Raw genomic sequence first — 23,851 nt, 5'->3', positions numbered from 1 at the left:
GTGTGTTTGGCCTACAACTCCCAGAAATCCCAGCCAGTTCAGTTTACCAGCTGTTAGGATTTCTGGGACTGGAAGGCCAAAAACATCTGGGGAGGGACCCCAGGTTGAGAACCACTGGGCTAGAAGAAGAGGATAAGAAATTTGAATGGAAACCAGAGTATATTTTGATAGAAAATAAAGGAAAGTCTAAAAAGAATTGGTATAATGAACAGAGTAACCCATTTACATAAATATAAACTTTCTATCTAAACTTTATTTGCCATGCCATACTGTTGCCCTTGACCCGCCTGGCACCTGCTAGTTGGCCACCCCAACGTGGAACCCTTGATCCCTGTATCCTGGCCTGCTGGTGGAGTATTCTGTCATTGGCTCTTAAACCTGTGGTTAATTGATTGATTTGTATGTTTAGCACACTTATGCTCATTATCGTATTATGTTTTGTTGTTGTCTGGTTTCATTGTTGGAGATAGGGTGGTATATAAATAAAGTTTTAGTATTGTTATTATTATTTATTTGTACCCCGCCACTGTAATAAGATAAAATGAAATATGAATATATGGTATTACCTGTCTGGTAAACTCGGATAAGAACTGCAACAGTGAGAAGAGAAATGTTTACATCTGTTTACATCTGTCAATATTTGCTGATTTGATGAACTTTTGGGGCAGAGACAATGGTTTTTTAAGTTAAAGAAATGTTTACAACTGTTAAGAAGGAAGTCAACACAAGGCCAACACTAATCAGGAAGAGTCAACATCTGGTCCAGGAAACGGAGATGGAGCCAGGATGTTCCGGGATGGAAGACGTCTATCATTCATTTACAACTTTGGGACAACATCAGCAAAATATTGTTATATAAGTGTCTATGTTTTTACTAAGTGTCTTGTTTAAATTTTATGGTTTTTTCTAATTATAATATGTTATTGTCATTTTATACTTTTGATATTAGTGATGTAGTTGGGGCACTGAATGTTTGCCGTCTATATGTATGTTAACCGCCCTGAGTCCCTCTGGGGAGAGAGGGCGGTCTAGAAATAAAGTATTATTATTATATTATTGTATGACACAGCAAACAAGATAGACATGCTGGATTTCGTATCACAAAATCACAAATCGAACACTTCCCAAGTGTCTAGGACTGTGTGATGTATTTTCGGATGATGCTCGCAGATTTCATAATAATTAAAAATAATAAGTATTATTATTATTATTATTATTATTATTATTATTATTATTATTATTATTATTATTATTGATAATGATCCAGAAATTGTGACAGACAGAGATGCTGTTCGTCCGCCATCCTCAGTGGAGAGGGTGTATGGGAAAGTGGCAGATTTGCATGGAAGCGGTCTTGTCACTGGGCCTCCTTTTCTCAAGGGAAGAGGAAGGAGTGCATTTTGGAGTCATGCTACGGGTTGCAGGGAGTCCGTTCTGTCTTATCCTTGGCATTGTTCTTAGGAAAAAAGGATGCATTTTGACGTTTTGGAACTATGCTGCAGAGGAAGCAGGGCCTGGCCTAAGTAGGTGCTTCTCCAAGGAGGGAGAAAGGATATGGTAATATCTGGATGGATGCACGAGGATGAATACATGGAGATGTGTGTGAATGCTGAGTGAAAATGTAACACCCCCCCCCCCGCTTTGTCTGTTGTAGGTTGTTTATCAAGCCAATGTGGTTACATAAAATCTGTATGTCTAATGTCACTCTTTGTTGTTTGTGTAAACGTTCTGATACCTCTCACACTGAAATTGCAATAAAAAGAACCTATGCTTTAAAATTATTGAGAAGTTATTCATAACACCACCATCTCCCCAAAGGGACTCGGAGTGGCTCACAAAAGCACACAATTGTGCAGAACACACAAGATGCAGCAAAATATATAACAAATAAAGCAATAACAATCAATAATTACACAAAACAATAATTCCATTGAATAACATACAACCCAACCGATTAAAATTCAACACTGCAGCAAAGCTGTGGGTACAACAGGCTGTGAACTGTCTCAGTCCATAAAGTACTAACAGAATCCATCGCTAAGGCCTCAGGTTGAGTGAGGAAGGTGCTCATCCTGGTCCAAAGGCTTGTTCAAAGAAACGTGTTTTCAGTTGTGCCCAGAAAGCTTGAAGAGAAGGGGGAACCTGATCTCCTTCAGGAGGGCATTCCAAAGCCACGGGGCCACCACCGAGAAGGAAGCCCCCCCCCCATCGCAGTCTCTCTCTCGCTCTCGTCCCCACCAACCCTACTTGAGACAGTGGCAGACCGAGAGGAGGGCCTCCCTGGCAGATCTTAAACTTCGCGACCATTCATAAAAGGAGATGCGGTCCTGAAGAGGTTGGACCTCAAGTGTATAGGGCTTTCTAGGTAACCACCTGCACCTTGAATTGGGCGCGGAAACTTGTTGGAAGCCAGTGGAGCTGTCTTCATAGGGGCAAGGGATGGTCCCTGTAACCAGCCCGTTAGTTATTAAAAACCTTTTGGAAATTTGAAAAGAATGCAAAATAAAACTGAGGCCAGGGATTATTATTATCTCCTTTAACACCAGTATTAATGTTAGAAAATTCCGCAGTAAATATTTTAAAACAAATAAGACGTAAGAGTTTTTTAAAAAGAGAGAGAATGGAAATGAGAGACTGGGGTTTAAATAAGATGATAAACACAGACACAACCCAATATCTCTTATTATTACATTATATCAGTTATATTACCATATTATAACATTATTATTGTTATTATTATTATTATTATTGAATGTCATTATTTTAATATTATATGTCCGATCCAGCTCCACCCCCAATTCCTGGGGACCTTCCTCACTCAACACCCAACATCCCAACATCTGGGCAACGTCCCCTGGACCCCTCCTTGCAGGCAGGCGGTCCATTCCCTCACATCAGGAGACACTTCCAGGGTGCCCAGATCCATCATTATTTGGAATCGACAATGTTCTCTGGATGCAGGTGAACTACAACTCCCAAACACAAGGTCAAGGCCCACCAAACCCTTCCAGCATTTCCTGTTGCTCATGGGAGTTCTGTGTGCCACGTTTGGTCCAACTCCATAGTTGGTGGAGTTCAGAATGCTCTTTGATTGTAGGTGAACTATAAATCCCAGCAACTACGACTCCCAAATGACAAAATCAATCCCACACCCGCAACCCCACCAGTATTCAAATTTGAGCACTTCGGGTATTTGTGCCATATTTGGTCCAGTGAATGAGAATACATCCTGTTATGGTTGAGCCTTCGGGCTCCGGTAATAGAAGAAGGGGTCATAAGACTCCTCGAGAGTCAGACTCTTTTGAGGAGCGTGAAAGAAAACGGCTCCGGGATTTGTTTACAGACCCGACAGATGAGGACTCATTTGAGGGTTTTTCTGAGGGTTTGGAGGAAGAGATGGCCAGCTCGGAGGAGGATGACATGGAATGGACTCGCGGGAGGGAGGATTTGGGTGTTGGGGAAACAGGCAATGAAAGCATGGGAGGTGATTGGCGGGTTGCAGGATCAGACCCATGGACTGGCTGGAGGGATGGAGCGGGATCCACAGCTGGGGATGCTGTGGGGCGTAGTCAAAGGTGCTTAAGCTCTGATGAGGATGATGATGTTGGGGCACCTGGAATTGGGATGGCAGCTGACAGCGATGATGAGCTTGAACTGGGATAAATTGGGGTTTGGGACCAATGTCTAATTGCGTTGGGCAAGGTAATCTGGACAGACGCTTGGGCTTTTGTTGGGGAACTTCCTGAAGACGGGTGTGATTCGTTACTGGATACGTAAGTTTACCAAGGACACTGGGCATCGACGGCGGGAGGAACTGTGCGGGGTTTTTCTCTGTGCAACTTGTGTTTAATCTCGATAGCTTGGACCTCCGTCGTCTTTTTGACGGGCAATATCTACTCGCACTGGATTGACGCTGGACTGACTGACTTCGATTCCGGATTATCCCTTCTGCTGGCTATCGGTGAGACCTTTGGATTTCTAGACGACTACGCTTGGCTATTGACCTCTGGACCGGATTGGGACCCTGCTGACTGCCGTTACCCTGACTGCTGTGCCTGGACCTGGATATCGTTGGCCGCTGAACCTTTAACTGAATCCTGACTACGACCACGCTTTCGTTTGCTGCAGGGAGGAATAAACAAGCCTGGTTTATTCTCCTGCTGTTTCTGAGTAGCAGAGAGGAATCTGCTACCAGTCTGTTGTTTACATTCTGACTCCTGTTGATCCTCTTTTGTTTGCATTGTTTGCCAGGCTGAAGTAAGCACTTTTGATTTAATCCGGATTATCCCTTTGAGTTGTTTAAGCTCAAACTGAGTTGTTTTTTGTTAATTATCACACTGAAGTCAAGTGTTTGCCCTGTTCTTTGTCTCCTACGGGCATTTTTAGTTCTGTAACCTCAATAAACTGAGTTTTGTTTTACTCGCTGGCGTTCTATGACACATCCTGCATATCAGATATTTACATTACGATTCACAACAGTAGAGAAATCATAGTTATGAAGGGGCAACGAAAATAATGTTATGGTTGGGGGTCACCACAACATGAGGAACTACTATATTAAGGGGTCGTGGCATCAGGAAGGTTGAGAACCACTGGCCGAAAGAGAAGCGGGGTCTGTTGAGTCCCCGGAAAAGAAGACTGAGAGGAGGGGGCTGGAGAGGAGCCACATGTAAACATGGGGAAGGAGGCCCCGAGGAAGAGGGAGGGGGCTTCCTTTCTGCTGCCCTGGAGACGAGGCCTCAGGGACAGGGAAGGAGATTCACCTGAACCTCAGGAAGGGCTGCTCAGTGGTTGGAGGCTCCTTCTTTGGAGGTTCTTAAGCAGTGGTTGGGTGGCCATCTGTTGGGGCTGCTTTTGTGGTGTTTCTCCTCCCTTCCTGCATGAAAGAAAGAAAGGAGGGGGCCGGGCAGGGTGGCCCTTCTGTGGGTTCCTTCACACTCTGGGATCCTCTGATTCCCATCGGGAGGGGCTGGTTGCATGCTGCAAGTTGGGCTCTGAGGATGACCCGGGAGGGAATCCCACTGGAGCATTGCCACACAACAACATATCTGGGAGTCACCCGGACCGCGCTCTGACCCACAAGAAGCACTGCTTGGCTGTCAAGCAACAAATAACATCCTACGAAAGAGGACTGGCACACCCTGGGGATCACAACCAGGCACAGTGAAGACATCTGCCCTTGCGCTTGGCTCCTCTGCGGCTGAGTACGCATGCCCAGCGTGGAATGCATCTCACCACGTTAAAAGAGGGGATGTGCCTCTTAATGAAACATGCCGCATGATCACAGGGTGTCTATGCCTCACATCGCTGGAGAAAATATACTGTTCATCCGGTATTGCCCCACCTGACATCTGCTGGGAAGTAGCAGCCCATAATGAAAGGACCAAGGCAGTGACATCTCTGGCCCATCCTCTGTTCAGATATCAGTCAGTACGCCAAGGCCTTAAATGAAGAAATAGCTTCCTAAGATCTACAGAGATACTCGCAGGAACACCTCAGCAAGCAAGAGTCCAAAAGTGGCAGGGTAAAACCATGGCTGATAGCGAATGGGAGACTCCCCCTGGGCACACACAAGACGGAGAGACTCAGAAGGCGCTGAACAGGCTGCGCTCTGGCACCACGAGACGCAGAGCCAACCTTCAGAAATGGGGCCTCATAGTGGAGTCCACGACATGCGAATGTGGAGGAGAGCAAACCACCGGCCACGGACTCCAATGCGGCCTGAGCCCCACCACATGCACAAGGGAGGGCCTTCTCACAGCCACACCAGAGGCACTCACTCCAAGGGGCCAGGTTCTGGTCAAAGGACATTTAGTAGAAGGCCAAGGTTTTGTTTACTTTGTGTTTTTAAATACATGACCACTTGTACCCTCGGTTTGCTTCTGACACAATAAATACATAAATATTGGGAGGGGAGGGGTGGCCTGTAGCCCCGAAGGAAGGAAAGAAAGAAAGACGGCAGGACCAGGGCCCCAAAGGACCTCCACAGACCAGAGAGCCGATTGGCCAGAATTAAGGAGAGGTGTCAACAGGGAGGATGGCTGAGGCCTGTCTTGGGAGCCCTCCATTACGCCCAGCCCCTCCCCCCCAAAGAGAGAGAGAGAGAGAGAGAGAGAGAGATCTATACAAGTACTAAAAGGGGAAAATGTGTGAGTGTATATGTGGCTGAGGTATCCACTTACACAGACAGCCTCCCTCCGGCCTCCAGAAAGAGCTCTAGTTCCCACTGAGCAGGAGACACCCCGGCCCTCCCCCACTGACACGCAGGTTACAGGGAGCGCCATGAACACGCAGCCCAGACCCTGCCCGTGTCCCCCACAGACACCATCCTGTCCCCCACCCAGGGGAAGGAAGGCTTTCCTGCGGGGACAATTTCACCCTAGATGTTCTGTTTCTCCTCCAGAATGGGCATCCCAGGGTTCCTTACTTTGCATGACCCCGCCCACTGCCTCTCCCTCAACCCTTTCCTATGGCACAAACAGAGGAACAAGATGTTTGGGGAGAATTTACACCATGATTTATAGGAGTTGTACTTGACCATCACCCAGACAGCACTGCCAACTCAACTAATGATGGATCTGGACCACACTTGCCACGGATGATGGGATTTGCGGTACCTTCACTGATACCGTGACCCCCACCAACAACCGACTTCAACTAAACTTGCCACAAAGAAGCCCCTTGACCAACTGAAGATACTGCAGGGGTCAGTGGGAATGGGCCTTGGTTTTGGGAGTTATAGTTCACCTGCAGCCAGAAAGCAGTGAACCCAGCTGAGGTCAGATCTGGACCACACTTGGCAGACAGGCCCTGAACGACAAACTCGATTTCACTTGCTACTTGCAACATGTATTTAAGGACTACGAGGATTATGAGCAATTGTTTGTTATAGAATATCCTGCAGCAAAGCCAGTGATTGCCTAACGAAATGTAAGTCAAGAGAACATTACTGTGATTATCGTGTATAAGGTTATGCATTGATTTAATGCATACAGTAGCATATCTATTTTATGTATATTGTTGTTCTTTTTTACACATGGAAATATAGTGCCAGAAACGTATCCCATACTGGAACACAAAGTTATATTTAAAGGCACTGAGAAGAATCAATCACCTGAAGAAGGTGTTCCAAACACCGAAACAAGGAATACACCTGGGATACCTTGTTGTGCCCTGGTCACCGTGCAGAACACCACCACAAACTCGGATGTGACACCACCACAATCTCTGACACCACTACAAACTCAGATGCCACAGATGGTCCTTCAGGATATGTAGAAGTGACTTTTAAATCATCATATATTGGACTATTCTCCAAGCTAGGTAGAGATCAGAATATCCCCTATACGAAGAGAACCTGTGGGTGTCGTGAGGGAGATGCAGAAGTGGAGGACTCTGAACATTTTTTCTTAAAATGCCCCTACTACACCAGGATTCGATCTCTCTATTTAGACCCTCTGCTGGAGAATCAGACTCACTCAGAGAATAAGGAGGAATTGTACATCCTTCTACAGGGTTCAGATAAAAACCCCACTTGAAAACTGACCCCTTTTACGCAAAAAGCGCTGGCCATTCGTGAGAAGATGGCAGCTGAGAGCTGATACATTATTGCCATTAACAAAATCCAAACTTAAAATTTTCTATGGACAAGACACTTGTCCTCGTTCAAACCTTACCTTAGGAAATTACTAATTTTAACCTTTTTACTCTGTATTTGTCTAGGAGCGGGTTATTAGGCCGCAGGTCGGGATGTTTTGTATCTTTACATGGTTTTATTGTATGTATGCGTAAGTGTGTACGTATTGTATGTTTTGATATGGTCAAAAGCGACTAATCAATAAAGAATTGTATTATTGGACTACAGTAGAGTCTCACTTATCCAAGCTAAACGGGCCAGCAGAAGCTTGGATAAGTGAATATCTTGGATAATAAGGAGGGATTAAGGAAAAGCCTATGAAACATCAAATTAGGTTATGATTTTACAAATTAAGCACCAAAACATCATGTTATACAACCAATTTGACAGAAAAAGTAGTTCAATACGCAGTAATGTTATGTTGTAATTACTGTATTTATGAATTTAGCACCAAAATATCACGATATATTGAAAACATTGACTACAAAAATGGCTTGGATAATCCAGAGGCTTGGATAAGCAAGGCTTGGATAAATGAGACTCTACTGTATTGTGTTTATTTTGAGGAGATTGAAGTCTCCCATTTAAAACCTATATGAATACGGACATTTATTCAGGATAGAGACAAGTTATACCTTTATATTGTGCATATCTTCTTCCTCTATCTATCTATCTATCTATCTATCTATCTATCTATCTATCTATCTATCTATCTATACAGATAATAAAAGTGAAAATCTGTTTGTGTGTATGTGGCACAAGTGTCTGCTCACAAAGACAGCCTCCCTCCGGCCTCCACAAACAGGCTATAGTTCCCAATGCAGTGGAGCCACCACGTCACTTCCTCACCTGACTTTACGGGTTATAGCGAGTGCCACGAACATGCAGCCCAGACCCTGCCCGTGTCCCCCACAGACACCATCCTGCCCCCCACCCAAGGGAAGCAAGGATTTCATGCGGGGACTATTTCCTCCTAGATGTTGTTTCTCCTCCAGAATGGACACCCCAGGCTTCCTTGATTTGCATGACCCCGCCCACCGCCTCTCCCTTGACCCTTTTCTACCCTATCCAGTGGCACAAAGTTCACAGAGGACTTGATCAGCAACAGAACATACTAGAGAAGTTTGGGGAGAATTCACTCCATGCTTGACAAGAGTTGTACTTGACCGACATCCAGACAGTACTGTGAACCCAACCAAAAATACATCTGGACCACACTGGCCACGCATGACGGGACTTGCAGTACCTTCCCTGACTCTGTGACCCCCTCTGACAATGGACTGGGACTGGACTTACTTTATTCATTTACATTATTTCTACCCTGCGCTTCTCACCCGCTGGACTCAGGGCAGCTTACAAAACTGGCAATTAATGCCAATACACCATAATACAATAAATAAAACATTACAACAGTTAAATAACATAATGCTATACAAGACTTGGCACAGAGGAGCCCCTTGACCAACTGAAGATACTGCAGGGATTGAGGGGAACGGGCCTTGGGTTTGGGAGTTGTAGTTCACCTGCAGCCAGAAAGTGCTGAACCCAGCTGAGGTCAGATCTGGACCAGACTTGGCACAGAGACCCAATATGGCCAGCTGTGCAGGCAGGCCTGGTTTAATAATAATAATAATAACAACAATGGCATTGAAGAAAGGAAAAATCATTGAAAGTGAGGGCATGAATATGCCTAATGGCCAAACAATAAAGTGTCACCAGCCAGAGGCCTATAAATATCTGGGCATATTACAGCTGGACAACATCAAGCATGAACATGTGAAAACTGTGCTCAGCAAAGAATACACAAAGGGTCAGAAAAATTCTCAAAAGCAAGCTCAATGGAGGCAACACCATCAAGGCCATAAACACGTGGGTCATACCTGTCATAAGATATACTGCTGGCATTATAAACTGGACACAGATGGAACTGGACAATTTGGACAGAAAAACAAGAAAACTCATGACCATTCATCATTCACTGCACCCTCGCAGTGATGTTGACCGGCTATATCTGCCTAGAAGATCAGGGGGCAGAGGACTCTTGCAAGTCAAACAAGACGTCAAAGAAGAAGAACATGCCCTGGCAGAATATGTCAAGCAAAGTGAAGAACCTTCTTTGATTGAAGTCAAAAATCAGAAACTCTTCAAAGCACAGCAGACAAAAAACCAGTACAAGAAAACCGCACTACAAACTAGAGCTGACAGCTGGCACAACAAAACATTGCATGGGAAGTTCCTTGACAAAATTGAAGGAAAAGCTGACAAAGAGAAGACCTGGCTCTGGCTCACGAATGGGACCCTGAAGAAGGAGACAGAAGGCCTGATCCTTGCAGCCCAGGAGCAAGACATCAGGACAAAGGCCATTCAGGCCAAGATCGAAACATCAGCTGATGACCCAAAATGCAGACTGTGCAAGGAAACTGACGAAACCATGGATCATATCCTCAGCTGCTGTAAGAAAATCGCACAGACAGACTACAAACAGAGGCACAACTCTGTGGCCCAAATGATTCATTGCAACTTATGCCTCAAGTCCCACCTCCCAGCAGCAAAGAACTGGTGGGATCACAAACCTGCCAAAGTCTTGGGAAATGAGGACGCAAAGATACTGTGGGACTTCCGGATCCAGACTGACAAAGTTCTGGAACACAACACACCAGACATCCTGGGAGTTGTAGTCCTCCCTCCCTCCCTCCCTCCGCCAGCCAAGGACGGGCCTGGCCCACACTCCCGCCGCCAACCGGGCCCCTGCGCCTCCCCCCCGGGCACCCCGGCGAGCCCCCTCCCTCTCCCCACAGACCTCTCTCTCTGTCGGTCTCTTCCTTCTCTGCGCCATCCGCCGCCATCTTTCCCGCCTCACAGACACAGACCAGGCCTCAGGCGAGGCGAGGCGCCGCCATCTTCCTCCTCGTCCTCCTCCTTCCCCGGAGCCCGCCCCCGCCCCCTCCCATTGACGGGCGGCAGGGCGGGGCTCCTGAGCAGAGTTGCCCAACGTCACACTTCAAGTCCTGACGGAGTTTCTGGGGGTGAACCGGGCATGTTGGGAGTTGTAGTTAATAATACTTTTCAATAGCCAATAGGGGCCCGCTCGTGGGCGGGGAGTCACGGACTCGGCCAATGGGGGGCCGAGGGGCGGAGGAGGGGCGGGGCTTCTTCCTGGCTGGGCCTGCGCAGAGCCTCTCTCGCCGCCATTGTTTTCTGAGGCGCTTCCTCTGGAGCCGCGAAGGAGGAGAGAGAGAGAGAGAGAGAGAGAGAGAGAGAGAGAGAGAGAGGTTTGTGTTGATCTTGATATTCTGTCTGGATTGAGTGTCTCTGGGTCTCTCTGTGGGGAGGGGAGGGGGCGGGGCCTGCCTCCCTCCCGGAAGAAACGAGGCCTCAATGGCCGCCAAGGCCCCCCTCCCCCTCCCCCTCCCTTTGGACTTGTTTGTTTATGTGTTTATTGTTTACTGCATTTCTATCCCGCCCTTCTCACCCCGAAGGGGACTCCGAGCGGCTTAGAAATGATATGATATCAATTTAATGATATAATCATATTATACTATTGGATATACATGTAATATTAATAATAATATTGTGATGTAATACAATGTAATAGTAATTATAATTCACTATTATAATTCTATATTTATATTACATGCAATATTACTAATACTATTGCAATATAGTCTTATGACATAATATATTGTATGTATATAGACTTGTAAACCGCCCCGAGTCCCCTTCGGGGTGAGAAGGGCGGGATAGAAATGTCACTAATAAATAAATATGTGCATACAGTATACTATAATATTAGCATAGCACAATATCAGCATTATCTATTACTCTATTGTACTATACTGTTATATTATTTGCAATATTACATGTAGGTTTCAAAATTAACATAATCAGAGACCGTTCCCGAGATGGTGGGATCTTCTCTCCTGTTATTATTATATAATTCTTTTAATTTAGGTATTAATAAGGTTTTAATTTTTCTATAATATTCCAGTCCCAGCCCATCCATTTCTGGAGTCTTCCCGGCTTTTAAATTATCTATAATTTTTCCAGTCTCTTTTTCTGGAATTAATTGTTCCATAATTAATGTTATCTGTTTCCTGGATCTTTATTTTCCAATATTTCTCAATATATTCCTCTATTTTACTTTTGGAGTTTTCTTTTGCCAAATATAGTTCTTGGTAAGATCTTGGAAAAGTTAATATTTTGTCTTCCATCCTTGTATGATTCTTACCTTCCTTGTCTTTAATGGATGTTATTAATTTTTTTCCTTTCTAATGTGTGCTGCCTTGGCTAATAATTTGGAGTTTCTATTACTGTATTCAAAGTATTCTTGTTGTGAATGCGCCTTCGGAGACTGTGAATGATAGTGGTAGGATCAGGAGAGGAAGGAAAAGCCCTCGCAAGGAGGGCTCATTGGAGGATTTGTTTCGGAAAAGGGTCAGGTAGACTGATGGGGAATCTTCTGAGGAGGATTCATGTGGGGATCCTGAGGTGGAAATGGATGCTGGGGAACAGGTGTTAACGGAGGAATTGGGCACGGACTGGGCACGGGCACCGGAGATGCTTGGGGACGAATCGGGGCCCATGGATACTGCTGATGCTGGGGAAGCTTCAGTGTCTTCAGAAGCAGATCCCACTTGGTCTGCTTGGAGGAGTGAGAGGGGGTCCACAGGTGTGGATAGAGTTGGGCACGGGCAGGATGATTGGGACTCTGATGAGGAATTAGGAACGCCTGACCCAAGGGCATTGGCTGTGTGGAGTTCTGATTCAGATTAAGAAGTTGAGATACCTGCTCTTTGGGCGTGGATAGTTTGGACGCCCAGGGAGACCTGGATATATTGGGGTTGTTTGGCCATTATACCTTGCGTGTGGCAAGGTGTTGCTGGGCGCCATTGGGTTTCCTGTGTGTGTTACTGAAGACTGAACTGGGACTTTGCAACGGATGTAAGTTTAATCTGGGTTATTCTGCAACGGAGGGCTGGAATTGTGTGGGTTTTCCTGGACTGCACTGTTATTGCTATTTTGTATTAGCTGCTGTTTGCCCTCGTTACTTTGGCTCTTTGTGCCATTTCGTGTTGTGACCTTCTTGGATGACTTCAACCTCTCGGACCTAGGACCGGAACTTGACTCGGCTTTGCTCTTCGCTCTCAATCCGTGGCTTGGCGTCGTTCTCTATTCTGTGGCTGTCTGCTGTTGTTGACTACTACCTTCACTCCTGATACCGACGCTGTCTGCTTATCCCGACTTCGGACCGGCTTGACGACGTTCTCCCGCTCTGCTCCTTTAACTCCTGGCTTGGCGTTTGCTTCTGCAGCAGCTTGGCGCTGCTGGTTTATCCCGACTTCGGACCGGCTTGACGACACTTTCCCGCTCTGCTCCTTTAACTCTTGGTTTGGTGTATGTTCCAGCAGCGGTTGCTGTGAGCTCGCCAGTGTCTCACTGTTTCGCTGTCTTTGCTGCTCTCAGCTGGGAGTTCCCTAGCTCAGTTTGTGCGTTTGTTTGTTTTGAACTCCTTTTTGTACTTTTGAGTTTTGGGAAAGGTTTGTGGGCTTCAATACTGCTTGCTTAGTTCATGCCTCCGTTTTTCAGCCCATTGTGAACTTTTGGGTCAAGTTCGAGAACTTTAAGTTTAACCTGGATTATATCTCTGGCTAATCCGGATTATTTGCCAGTTCTTGTTTTTTGGTTTTTTTCCTGCTTGTTCTACTTAATAACACTGAAAGTTAAGTGTTTTAAGTCTTTTTAGTTTGTTGAGCTATTTTTTGGACTGTTGCTTTAACAAACTCTATTTTGCTCTCTAATTGGCGTCTGACTTTTGACAATTCTCCATTTAAAAATATCAAAATTCTTTGTGCCTTTTCTAACTCTATTTTCTCATTGCTAATGTTTTTATATAGCTTTGTTTATCCTTTTCTAGCATATGTTTCATCTCTAATTCCTTATTCTAATCTTTTTTTCTTTTTTTCTTTAAATTTCGTTGTTTTTTAATAACATTCCTCTGGCTACTGCTTTCATTGTATCCCTTACCATCACAGTGTAGCAATTGATGATGATGATGATGATGATGATGATGATGATAAAACCTCATTTGTACCCTGCCACCATCTCTCCTAAGGGACTCGGGGCGGCTCACAGAAGCATCCCAAGTGCCCCGCATATAAACAACAATACACAAGTATAAAATAAAGACATAAGTAAAATCAACAGTGCATATAAAATCCCACTAATAAAATTGTAAGAGTATGAAATTATAAAAATCCCTGAAATGCAGTAGAACCTGCGGAAGGCCAGCTAGCTGCCGTTACAGTCCAACTGCGGAGCAGTGCTTCATCAAGCTGAACATAGATTACTCAGGTCAATGGCCAGGGGTCTGAGCAGGTATCCCCGGCTTCACTAACTTTCATTAATTTTCCATATAAATTAATTTTCTTGGGAGAAGGAGAGCAGGAAAAGGAAGAGGGAGGAAGAATAGAAGGAGGAGAAGAAGGAAGGAAGAAAAGAAGCAGGAGGAGGAAGAATACAGGAAGGAGGAGAAGGATTAATTCTTATTTTAAAGGCTCAAATCCAATCAAAGGTTATTTCAGATCACTGTCCAACTACAATAGACATAGAAAAAAGAAGCAGTAGGAGGAGGAATAGAGGAAGGAGGAGAAGGAAGAGAAGAAAAAAAGGAGTGGGACTAGGGGGGAAGAAGAAGGGCGGAAAGGTGGCCCCAGGTGTGGCTGCGGGTCAGAAGCGGAGAGGCATCCGTCCCTCCAAGGCCTGGCTTGGGGAGGCCAAGGTGTTGAACCCACAGAGGCCTGCCAGAAGCTGGGGCCCAAAGGGGCCCCCGAAGTGACCTGGGAATGCGTGGCTGGGCAGGAGAGGGTTCAAAGGCCTCCGCCTTTCCCCATAGAAACCCCTTTTCTTTCCTTCCTTCCCTCTCTGGCCGTGTTCCGTCTTCTCTCTCCTTCTCCGCCTTCTCTTCCTTTTGAGTTGAGCTGGGATCACGGTGGCAGCGAGGGCCAGGACCCTTCTTGAGGCAACAAGGCCGCATTTGAGGGAGGGCAAGCTCATGCCTCTCCACTGGTGGGTGCGCTGAGGGAGAAGGGCCTGGCTCCCCTCCCTGTCAGCCTCGACAGCGCCTCCTTCTCTTTGCTCAGGTGAGCGAGGACGGCAAGGAGGGGGCTGGCGAGGAGGGGGAGCCGGGCACTTTTCCCTCAGCATATCCGCCGGTGGTGAAGAATGGGGACCTCTTTGCCCTTCCTCAAGTAGGGTCTTGTAACCTCAGGGAGGTGCCCACCTTCATTCAGTCACAAGGACAAGGACTGCAAACGGTGAGGGCTGCCCATCAGCAACACCCGCCTCCCTCCTTCCCTCCCTCACCCGAGTATAAGCCAAGGGGGGCTTTTTCAACATTAAAAACATGCTGAAAAGGCCAGCTTATGCTTGAATATACGGTATTTGTTTGCAGTTCTATCGTTAGTATTACAAACCTTCCTTCTACATCTGTCTTAACCATTTGAGAGTTTGGGGAGATAGAATACCAGGCTATTTCTTTGGGAAGTTCCCTCTGAGGCCAGTTCTTCTCCCAGTCGTTTTTGTTTTCAGCCGTATAGAATCAAGGGATAACATTTCAGGCCATCTGGAGGCCCCTTGAAGTCTTCTTCCCAAAGGCATCCAGGGAAGACCTTTTCTCTCCATGGCCTCCAGTTTTCTTAGGATTTCCTTGAGCCTAGCTAGTTCTTCTTCTGTTGCTGAAAATCTTCCACTGGATGGAGGAAAAAGAGGAGTTGGCAGGAAGGAGGCTTTGTGGCTGGAGCTGTGCCTGTCTTTGCATCTCATCATGGGCTCTACCGAGGGAACCATGTTTGGGTCTGACCCAGTGGCCCTCTAATATGGGGAAAGGGTTCAGTTCCTTCCGTGATTCCTTCCTTCTCTTATCCTGTCCTTCTGTGTTTCCTCCCTTCCATCTTTCCTTTCTTCTTTCCTTTTTCGCTTTGTTTTCCTTGAGCCAGAGGTATGCGGCTTCATGTCTAACCTTTTGCTTCTTCTTTCTTGACCAGGACAAGAGAGTTCTCTGGAGCCACCCCTGCCGTGATGGAAAACGAACCAGCTTCTAGTAGATATTAAGGCATTTGGAAACCAAAGTGAAATAAGGAAACCAGTCCTCTAGGAAAAGGGATTCCTCTCAAGGGGCTGATCCTGCAGAATCCCTACATTCACTTTGGATTGTAGAGTAGAACCATAGAGTCGGAAGAGACTGCATGAGGCACCCAGTCTGGCCTCTGTTTAAAAGATCCCAAAGGAGCCTCCACTACATTTTGAGGGAGAGAGTTCCACCGCTGAACAACTCTTACAGTCAGGAAGTTCTTCTTAATGTTCAGATGGAATCTACTTTCCTGTAATTTGAACTGTGAGTAATCAGAAAGAGAAAAACAAGAATCAAGTGTCCATTTTGGTATTAAATGTACATAGCACTGTTGACATGGAGGAGAAAGCATATAAATGTATCGAATGTGGAAAGAGCTTTAGTAAGCATGGAAAGCTGAAGAGACATCAAAGGAGTCACACTGGGGAGAAACCCTATAACTGCCTGGAGTGTGGGCAGAGCTTCACTCATAGTTCAAGCCTACGTAGACATCAAAGGACTCACACTGGGGAGAAACCCTATAACTGCCTGGAGTGTGGACAGAGCTTCACTCAGAAGGGACACTTACATACACATCAAAGAACTCACACTGGGGAGAAACCCTATAACTGCCTGGAGTGTGGACAGAGCTTCACTCAGAAGGGACACTTACATACACATCAAAGAACTCACACTGGGGAGAAACCCTATAACTGCCTGGAGTGTGGGCAGAGCTTTGCTCATAGTTCAGGACTACGTTCACATCAAAGGACTCACACTGGGGAGAAACCCTATAAATGCCTCGAGTGTGGACAGAGCTTCTCTCATAATTCACATTTACATAGACATCAAAGGACTCACACTGGGGAGAAACCCTATAACTGCCTGGAGTGTGGACAGAGCTTTGCTGTTAGTTCAGGTCTGCGTTCACATCAAAGGACCCACACTGGGGAGAAACCATATAAATGCCTGGAGTGTGGACAGAGCTTTGCTGTTAGTTCAGGTCTGCGTTCACATCAAAGGACCCACACTGGGGAGAAACCTTACAAATGCCTGGAGTGTGGACAGAGCTTTGCTCAGTCGGCACATTTACGTTCCCATCAAAGGACCCACACTGGGGAGAAACACTATAACTGCCTGGACTGTGGCCAGAGCTTTGCTCGTAGTTCAGGACTACGTTCACATCAAAAGACTCACACTGGGGAAAAACCATATAAATGCCTGGAGTGTGGACAGAGCTTCATTGATTGTTCAACTCTACGTTCATATCAAAGGACCCACACTGGGGAGAAACCCTATAAATGCTTGGAGTGTGGACAGAGCTTTGCTCGTAATTCAGGACTACGTTCACATCAAAGGACCCACACTGGGGAGAAACCCTTGAAATGCCTGGAGTGTGGAAAGAGCTTTGCTCGTAGTTCAGGACTACGTTCACATCAAAGGAATCACACTGGGGAGAAACCCTATAAATGCTTGGAGTGTGGACAGAGCTTTGCTCGTAGTTCAGGACTACGTTCACATCAAAGGAATCACACTGGGGAGAAACCCTTGAAATGTCTGGAGTGTGGACAGAGCTTTGCTCGTAGTTCAGGACTACGTTCACATCAAAGGACCCACACTGGGGAGAAACCCTATAACTGCCTGGAGTGTGGACAGAGCTTCAGTGATTGTTCAACTCTACGTTCACATCAAAGGACCCACACTGGGGAGAAACCCTATAACTGCCTGGACTGTGGCCAGAGCTTTGCTCGTAGTTCAGGACTACGTTCACATCAAAAGACTCACCCTGGGGAGAAACCCTATAACTTCCTGGTGTGGACAGAGCTTCATTGATTGTTCAACTCTACGTTCACATCAAAGGACCCACACTGAGGAGAAACCTTATAAATGACTGGAGTGTGGACAGAGCTTTACTCAGAGGGGACATTTACGCTGCCATCAAAGGACCCACACTGGGGAGAAACCCTATAACTGCCTGGAGTGTGGCCAGAGCTTTGCTGTTAGTTCAGGTCTATGTTCACATCAAAAGACGCACACTGGGGAGAAACCATATAAATGCCTGGAGTGTGGACAGAGCTTTACTCAGGGGGGACATTTACGTTCACATGAAAGGACTCACACTGGGGAGAAACCCTATAAATGCCTGGGCTGTGGCCAGAGCTTTGCTTGTAGTTCAGGACTACGTTCACATCAAAGGACTCACACTGGGGAAAAACCCTATAAATGCCTGAAGTATGGACAGAGCTTTGCTCAGAGTGGAACTTTACATTCACATCAAAGGACTCACACTGGGGAGAAACCCTATAACTGCCTGGAGTGTGGCCAGAGCTTTGCTGTTAGTTCAGGTCTATGTTCACATCAAAAGACGCACACTGGGGAGAAACCATATAAATGCCTGGAGTGTGGACAGAGCTTTACTCAGGGGGGACATTTACGTTCACATGAAAGGACTCACACTGGGGAGAAACCCTATAAATGCCTGGGCTGTGGCCAGAGCTTTGCTTGTAGTTCAGGACTACGTTCACATCAAAGGACTCACACTGGGGAAAAACCCTATAAATGCCTGAAGTATGGACAGAGCTTTGCTCAGAGTGGAACTTTACATTCACATCAAAGGACTCACACTGGGGAGAAACCCTATAACTGCCTGGAGTGTGGACAGAGCTTTACTCAGGGGGGACATTTACGTTCACATCAAAGGACTCACACTGGGGAAAAACCCTATAAATGCCTGAAGTATGGACAGAGCTTTGCTCAGAGTGGAACTTTACATTCATATCAAAGGACTCACACTGGGGAGAAACCCTATAACTGCCTGGAGTGTGGACAGAGCTTCGCTCATAGTTCAGGCTTACGTAGACATCAAAGGACTCACACTGGGGAGAAACCATAGAAATGCATGGAGTGTGGACAGAGCTTTTCACGGAATAACATACATAGACATCATAGAATTCAACCTGGAGAGAATGGTATTAATTGACCCCAGAGTGTCATTCTAACATGTACAAAAGCAACTCTTGCACATTTTGGAAATTCAAGCTCAAAGTTGGGACATTTCATCACAAGTGGTGTATTGTAGAAAGATTGAACTAAAATATGTTCCATTCTGGAAGTAAACAAGGTTACATGAAACTAGAGTTTTATATTCTGAGAATGTTGGATGATCAATTAGAATGAAAGCATGGGTAGTTACTGCGAGATACTCAAGTAAGAATTGACAGGGATGGAAGGAATGTTTTATTCCAAAGCAAAAACAATGGCTTATGAAGACCTGCAAATTAGCCACATCAAACTAACTGACAACATGCACAAATGTCAGTTGTAATAGGTATTAATTGGAAGAGTGTTATCAGAAATAGAAGTGTTGTTATATTATCTAAAGGGAGTAGAATAATGGAAGATAAAAATTAACAGATAGAATGAGGCTTTTAGGCACGTATCCCTGTTTGTTTGTTAGTTCAGTTGTGTGTCTATGTAGGTCACTGTTTTTCTAGTGTGTTAGTTTCTGATTTAGTTTTGTATCTTATGTAGTAGTTAGTTTCATGTTCATTTGAAGCATTATAAATTATTTCTGCCTTCCTTGTATTGTTACTTTTAATTTTCAATGTTTTTATTTTCAAAAAATAGGGTGATTTATAAGGGTCAAAACGGCTGAAACTGGAGGGGTGGGTAGAAATGACTGACTAATCGATTTTCTGTATTTGAAAACAAATTGTAATGCTTAGAACCGCTATTTTGAATTGTGATGCATGTTAACTATATAACTATATACAATTGATTATAGACATATAATTGACACTGAATCAGACATGTATACAATAAATTAGTGTTGATGTATCAAGGGTGTGAGTGTGTGTGTGTATGTGTGTAAGGAACGGGAATGTTTGTGTGGGTGCTTGTGAAGAACAGAAGAAACAGGCCTCAAAAGAAAATGGAGTCCACGCAGAGTCTGACATGGGATGGACTTGGCGGGTGAAGCAAGGAATCAGCAAGGCGTCGCTCACCTGGCAAGACGGAACGAGGGTCCAGGAAGGCCTATCCGAATAACCACGGGCAATGAAGTGTGCAGCTGGCACCCCATACGTCATGCAGCCTGAGACTGAGCATGTTTTGAAACCAGGCCGTAAGAACAGAAGGAACCGAAAGAAGGACGAAACTTTAGGCCAGGGGTCCTCAAACTTTTGAAGTGGGGGGCCGGTTCACGGTCCTTCAGACTATTGGGGGGGCTGGACTAGGATGAAATAGTCCAAAATTAGGATTGTTGTTGTTGTGTGCCTTCAAGTCATTTCAGACCTAGGACAACCCCAAGTCTAAAGTTCAGGACAGGGGCCAGGTCAATGACCTTGGGGGCCGCATCTGGCCCACGGGCCTTCGTTTGGGGACCCCTGCTTTAGACTATCAAATGCAGGGGCCTCAAAGATCCAGCACGCTTTCCGGAACCGCCGAGACCACGTCTGTCGGGGGAACGTGATCACCTCTTCCGAGCAGGGCCTGTGCGTGAGAATATGGATGTATGGGTCTGCGTGTGGGTGAGAGCTCTCTCGGGATGTGATTTTGATATGATTCTGATGTGAATGTCAATAAATGTTACAATGAAAGTGTTAAAACCAAATTTGGTCTCTGAGCCTCATTGATCCATCACGATTCCCTAAACACTCTGCATCCATCAAAAGAACAGGAACCCTTTCGGTTCATAACACTTGTATTATTATTATTATTCTGTTAATATGTTTATATTATTGTTATATTATTAAATTCTATTAATGTATTATATTATTTATTATAGGATTATTCTTTATTTTTCTATTCTATTTCCCTATTATTATACTATTCTGTTGTTGTTGTTTCTTCATTCGGTCCCTTCCAGCTCTTGGTGACCTCCTGGACCAGCCCAGGCCAGAGCTCCCTGTCGGCCGAGGCCACCCGCACCTCCTTCAAGGTGGAGTCAGTTCCTTCAAGGATGCCATCCACTCATCTTGCCCTCGGTTGGCCCCTCTTCCTTTTATTTATTCAATTAATTAATTAATTTATACACCGCTCTTTCCCTTGCATTTTCCCCATCATCATTCTCTTCTCCAAACTTTCCTGTCTTCTCATGACATGGCCCAGGGTTCTCCATTGCTGCCCCCAGTGGCACAGCCGGTTAAACCGCTGAGCTGCTTAACTTTCTGACTGAAAGGTCAGCGGTTCAAATCCAGGGAGCGGGGTGAGCTCCCGCTGTTAGCCTCAGCTCCTGCCAACCTAGCAGTTCGAAAACATGCCAATGTGAGTAGATCAATAAGTACCGCTCCGGCGGGAAAGTAACGGCGCTCCATGCGGCCATGCTGGCCACATGACCTTCGAGACGTCTATGGACAATGCCGGCTTTTCGGCTTAGAAATGGAGATGAGCCCCGACCCCCAGAGTTGGACACGACTGGACGTAACATCAGTGGAAACCTTTACCTTTATAAAATGTTTATTATATATTATTGTATTCCTTTTATGTGCTTGTGGACGTAAGCGTTTCTTGCGGTTTTTGGCTATTCCTGGGTTGTATTGCCTTGGAATCTGATTGAGGGATTTGAACTCCGGTTGGATGTTGCTTCTTGCTAAACCCTTTTGGGATATACTTCCTATTTCCCCGTTCCGGAATTTTCCCAATCTTTTCGATATTTTACACTAAACTGCTTGCTTCTCCCTCTTCTGGGCTTTGGTGTGGGGCTGTGATCATTGGGGTTTCCAGGCCTGGGGGGCATCAATCTCCTGCCCCCTCTCACCGAAGGGAGTTGGAGCGGCTTGCAACAATATAAACAGTATAAACAAAGTCAATGAGGGTAAATATAGAAACAATCTAAAGGTTAAGTAAACAACAACAAAGCAAAATACATAGAAAATGCAAACGAACCTTATTAAGTACGGACCAAGCGGTGTCATCCATAAATAAGATAAGATACAATAGAATAAGTAATACTTACCCTATGCTCCCATGAAAACATGCCCACAGATGGCACCAAATTCCAAAGCTCCGGATGAGCTCACCCAGCGGTTTCATGTCCATGTGCAATAACATGGGGGAAGGAATCGAGCCTTGCGGCACCCCACAGGCCAAAGGCCAAAGGTCCGAGCAGGTGTCCCCCAGCACCCCCATCGGCCGCCTCTCAGAGCCCCCTTTGTCCCTACAAAGCAAAGCCAAAGGGGTCATCAGCCCCCAAGAAAGCCATGTCATTGAGAGTGAACTCTACAAAACCCTGCAACACAATGGCTAAGGGGCCGAGAAGGTGCCCCCCAAAAATACCTCCAGGAAGGACCAGACCGACTGCTAAACGGTGCCCCCAAGTCCCATTCCCGCCAGGCATCCCAGAAGGAGACCGTGGTCTACAGTATTGAAGGCCGCTGAGAGGTCCAAGAGAACCAAGAGGGACACCCTCCCCCCCGCCGAGTTCCCTACGCTCCTTCCCTCCCCACATGAGGAGTGAAAAAGACTCACCGGGATGTGCAGCAAACCAGGCGACAAAAGCAACGGGCAAGGAGCAAGAACCAAAGAGAGAGAGATAGCAACTGCCTGCCATCCTTCCTGCTGTGAACAGGAAAGTGAGCTTCCAAAGGGAACGGCCTTCAGAGGGAGATGCTGCAGCGCATCACAAGGGTCTCCATGGCGCCCCCTGCAGGCACGGAACAGCCATCCAGGCAGGAAGGGAGGGGGAGAGGGAGAGCTCCGTTGATGGGCAGGACCAGAAGAGGGGCAGGACGGAAATGCCATTATAATATATAATAATCATAATAACAATATGGTATCATGAAAAGAATATAATAATATATTATATTATAATAATTACTATATTATATCATAATTGTAATTTGACTTTGGTCAAAGCACAGGATCTTATATTTTGGCAAAGGGTAGATTTGCGTGAAGCCCAAAGGAGTGGATCGATGACAAATCAGATAGGATAATGAAAATATTGTATTATATTATAATATTATAATTATCTTATCCTATCCGATTTGACATCAATAATATTATAATATAGTATATCTGATTTGATGTCAATAATATAGTAATAATCATATATATGATAATATAATAATTGTAATATATTATAATGACATGATATATAATATAAAATAATAATGCAATGTAGTATATTTCATAACAATAATATCATATCACACTTTAACACTATAATAATAAAAATTAATAATAATATATAATACTCAAATATATTAATTCTATTATAAAATATATTATATTGTAAAATAATAATGTAAGGCTGCAGAAGGGAAGGGGGCTTCGTTGGGACCTCATGCCGTGGCCGTCCATCACGAAGGAAGGAATTCTCATGTATTGTAATTGTTAAATTATTCTATAATATAGTTTAGTATTATAACTATTATTATAATATGATGATTATATTATAGTATGATTATATATTATTATACTGTTACTAGCTGTGCCCGGCCACGCGTTGCTGTGGCGAAGAATGGTGGTCTGGGAAATAAAGTATTGAGGAATTGGTGGTAGTTAAGGTCAAGGGTAAACGTTTTCCTCGGACATTAAGCCCAGTCATGTATGATTCTGGGGGTTGGTGCTCATCTCCATTTCTAAGCCGAAGAGCCGTCGTTGTCCGTAGACTCCTCCAAGGTCATGTGGGATGACTGCATGGAGCGGCGTTACCTTCCCACCGGAGCAGTACCTATTGATGCACTCACATTTACATGTTTTTGAACTTCTGGGTTGGCAGAAGCTGGGGCTAACAGTGGGGGCTCTGTCGGTTCCCCCAATTCAAACCTGCGGCCTTTCGGTCCAGAAGTTCAGCAGCTCAGCGCTTTAACATGCTGTGCCATCAGGGGACATTATTTCCTAAAGGTTGTGAATATACAATATTTCTGGTTGTTTTTTTTTTGTCTGTTGGAGGCAAGTATGAATGCTGCAATTAGGAAAAATGATTAGGATGTAATGGCCTTGCAGATTTAAAGCCTAGCTGTTTCCTCCCTGAGTGATTTGTTTGTTGGGAGGTGTTAGCTGGCCCTGATTGTTTCCTGTCTGGAATTACCTTGTTTTCAGAGTGGTGTTGTTTGCGATATTTTATATGCTTCTACTGTCTGTGGCCCTGAGAAAACAGAGGA

General features: G+C 45.3%; 5 protein-coding genes across 5 annotated transcripts in view; 3 read left to right on the top strand and 2 right to left on the bottom strand.

Annotated features, from left to right (window-relative positions):
- LOC134294630 (oocyte zinc finger protein XlCOF22-like) overlaps positions 1 to 10,572 on the bottom strand; it is a 54,022-nt gene extending 43,450 nt beyond the window's left edge. The window contains exon 1 of the mRNA XM_062966216.1: positions 10,437 to 10,572. The gene's annotated coding sequence lies outside the window, so the exon portion shown is untranslated. The remainder of the gene's footprint in view (positions 1 to 10,436) is intronic.
- The window catches only part of LOC134294628 (zinc finger protein 135-like), a 188,194-nt gene that overhangs the window by 19,706 nt on the left and 144,637 nt on the right, over positions 1 to 23,851 (top strand). The gene's annotated exons all lie outside the window — the stretch shown is intronic.
- Positions 1 to 23,851, top strand: part of LOC134294615 (zinc finger protein 850-like) — a 162,834-nt gene that overhangs the window by 90,311 nt on the left and 48,672 nt on the right. The gene's annotated exons all lie outside the window — the stretch shown is intronic.
- Positions 1 to 23,851, bottom strand: part of LOC134294631 (oocyte zinc finger protein XlCOF22-like) — a gene marked incomplete at its 3' end in the record, with an annotated part of 59,176 nt that overhangs the window by 3,337 nt on the left and 31,988 nt on the right. The gene's annotated exons all lie outside the window — the stretch shown is intronic.
- Positions 16,057 to 17,773, top strand: LOC134294622 (zinc finger protein 658B-like). The gene has a single exon (XM_062966194.1). The coding sequence runs from the start codon at positions 16,101 to 16,103 to the stop codon at positions 17,574 to 17,576; it is 1,476 nt and encodes a 491-aa protein (XP_062822264.1). The 5' UTR covers positions 16,057 to 16,100; the 3' UTR covers positions 17,577 to 17,773.

This window comes from Anolis carolinensis, unplaced genomic scaffold, assembly GCF_035594765.1.
Source record: "Anolis carolinensis isolate JA03-04 unplaced genomic scaffold, rAnoCar3.1.pri scaffold_18, whole genome shotgun sequence".
NCBI classification, from domain to species: Eukaryota; Metazoa; Chordata; class Lepidosauria; order Squamata; family Dactyloidae; genus Anolis; species Anolis carolinensis.
Note: the sequence above shows the minus strand (reverse complement) of the source record. Positions and strands in the feature narration are given on the sequence as shown.

Bases quoted from the DNA above. Each gene is read 5' to 3' on its own strand.
- LOC134294622 (XM_062966194.1), top strand. From the start codon at position 16,101: ATGGAGGAGAAAGCATATAAATGTATCGAATGTGGAAAGAGCTTTAGT.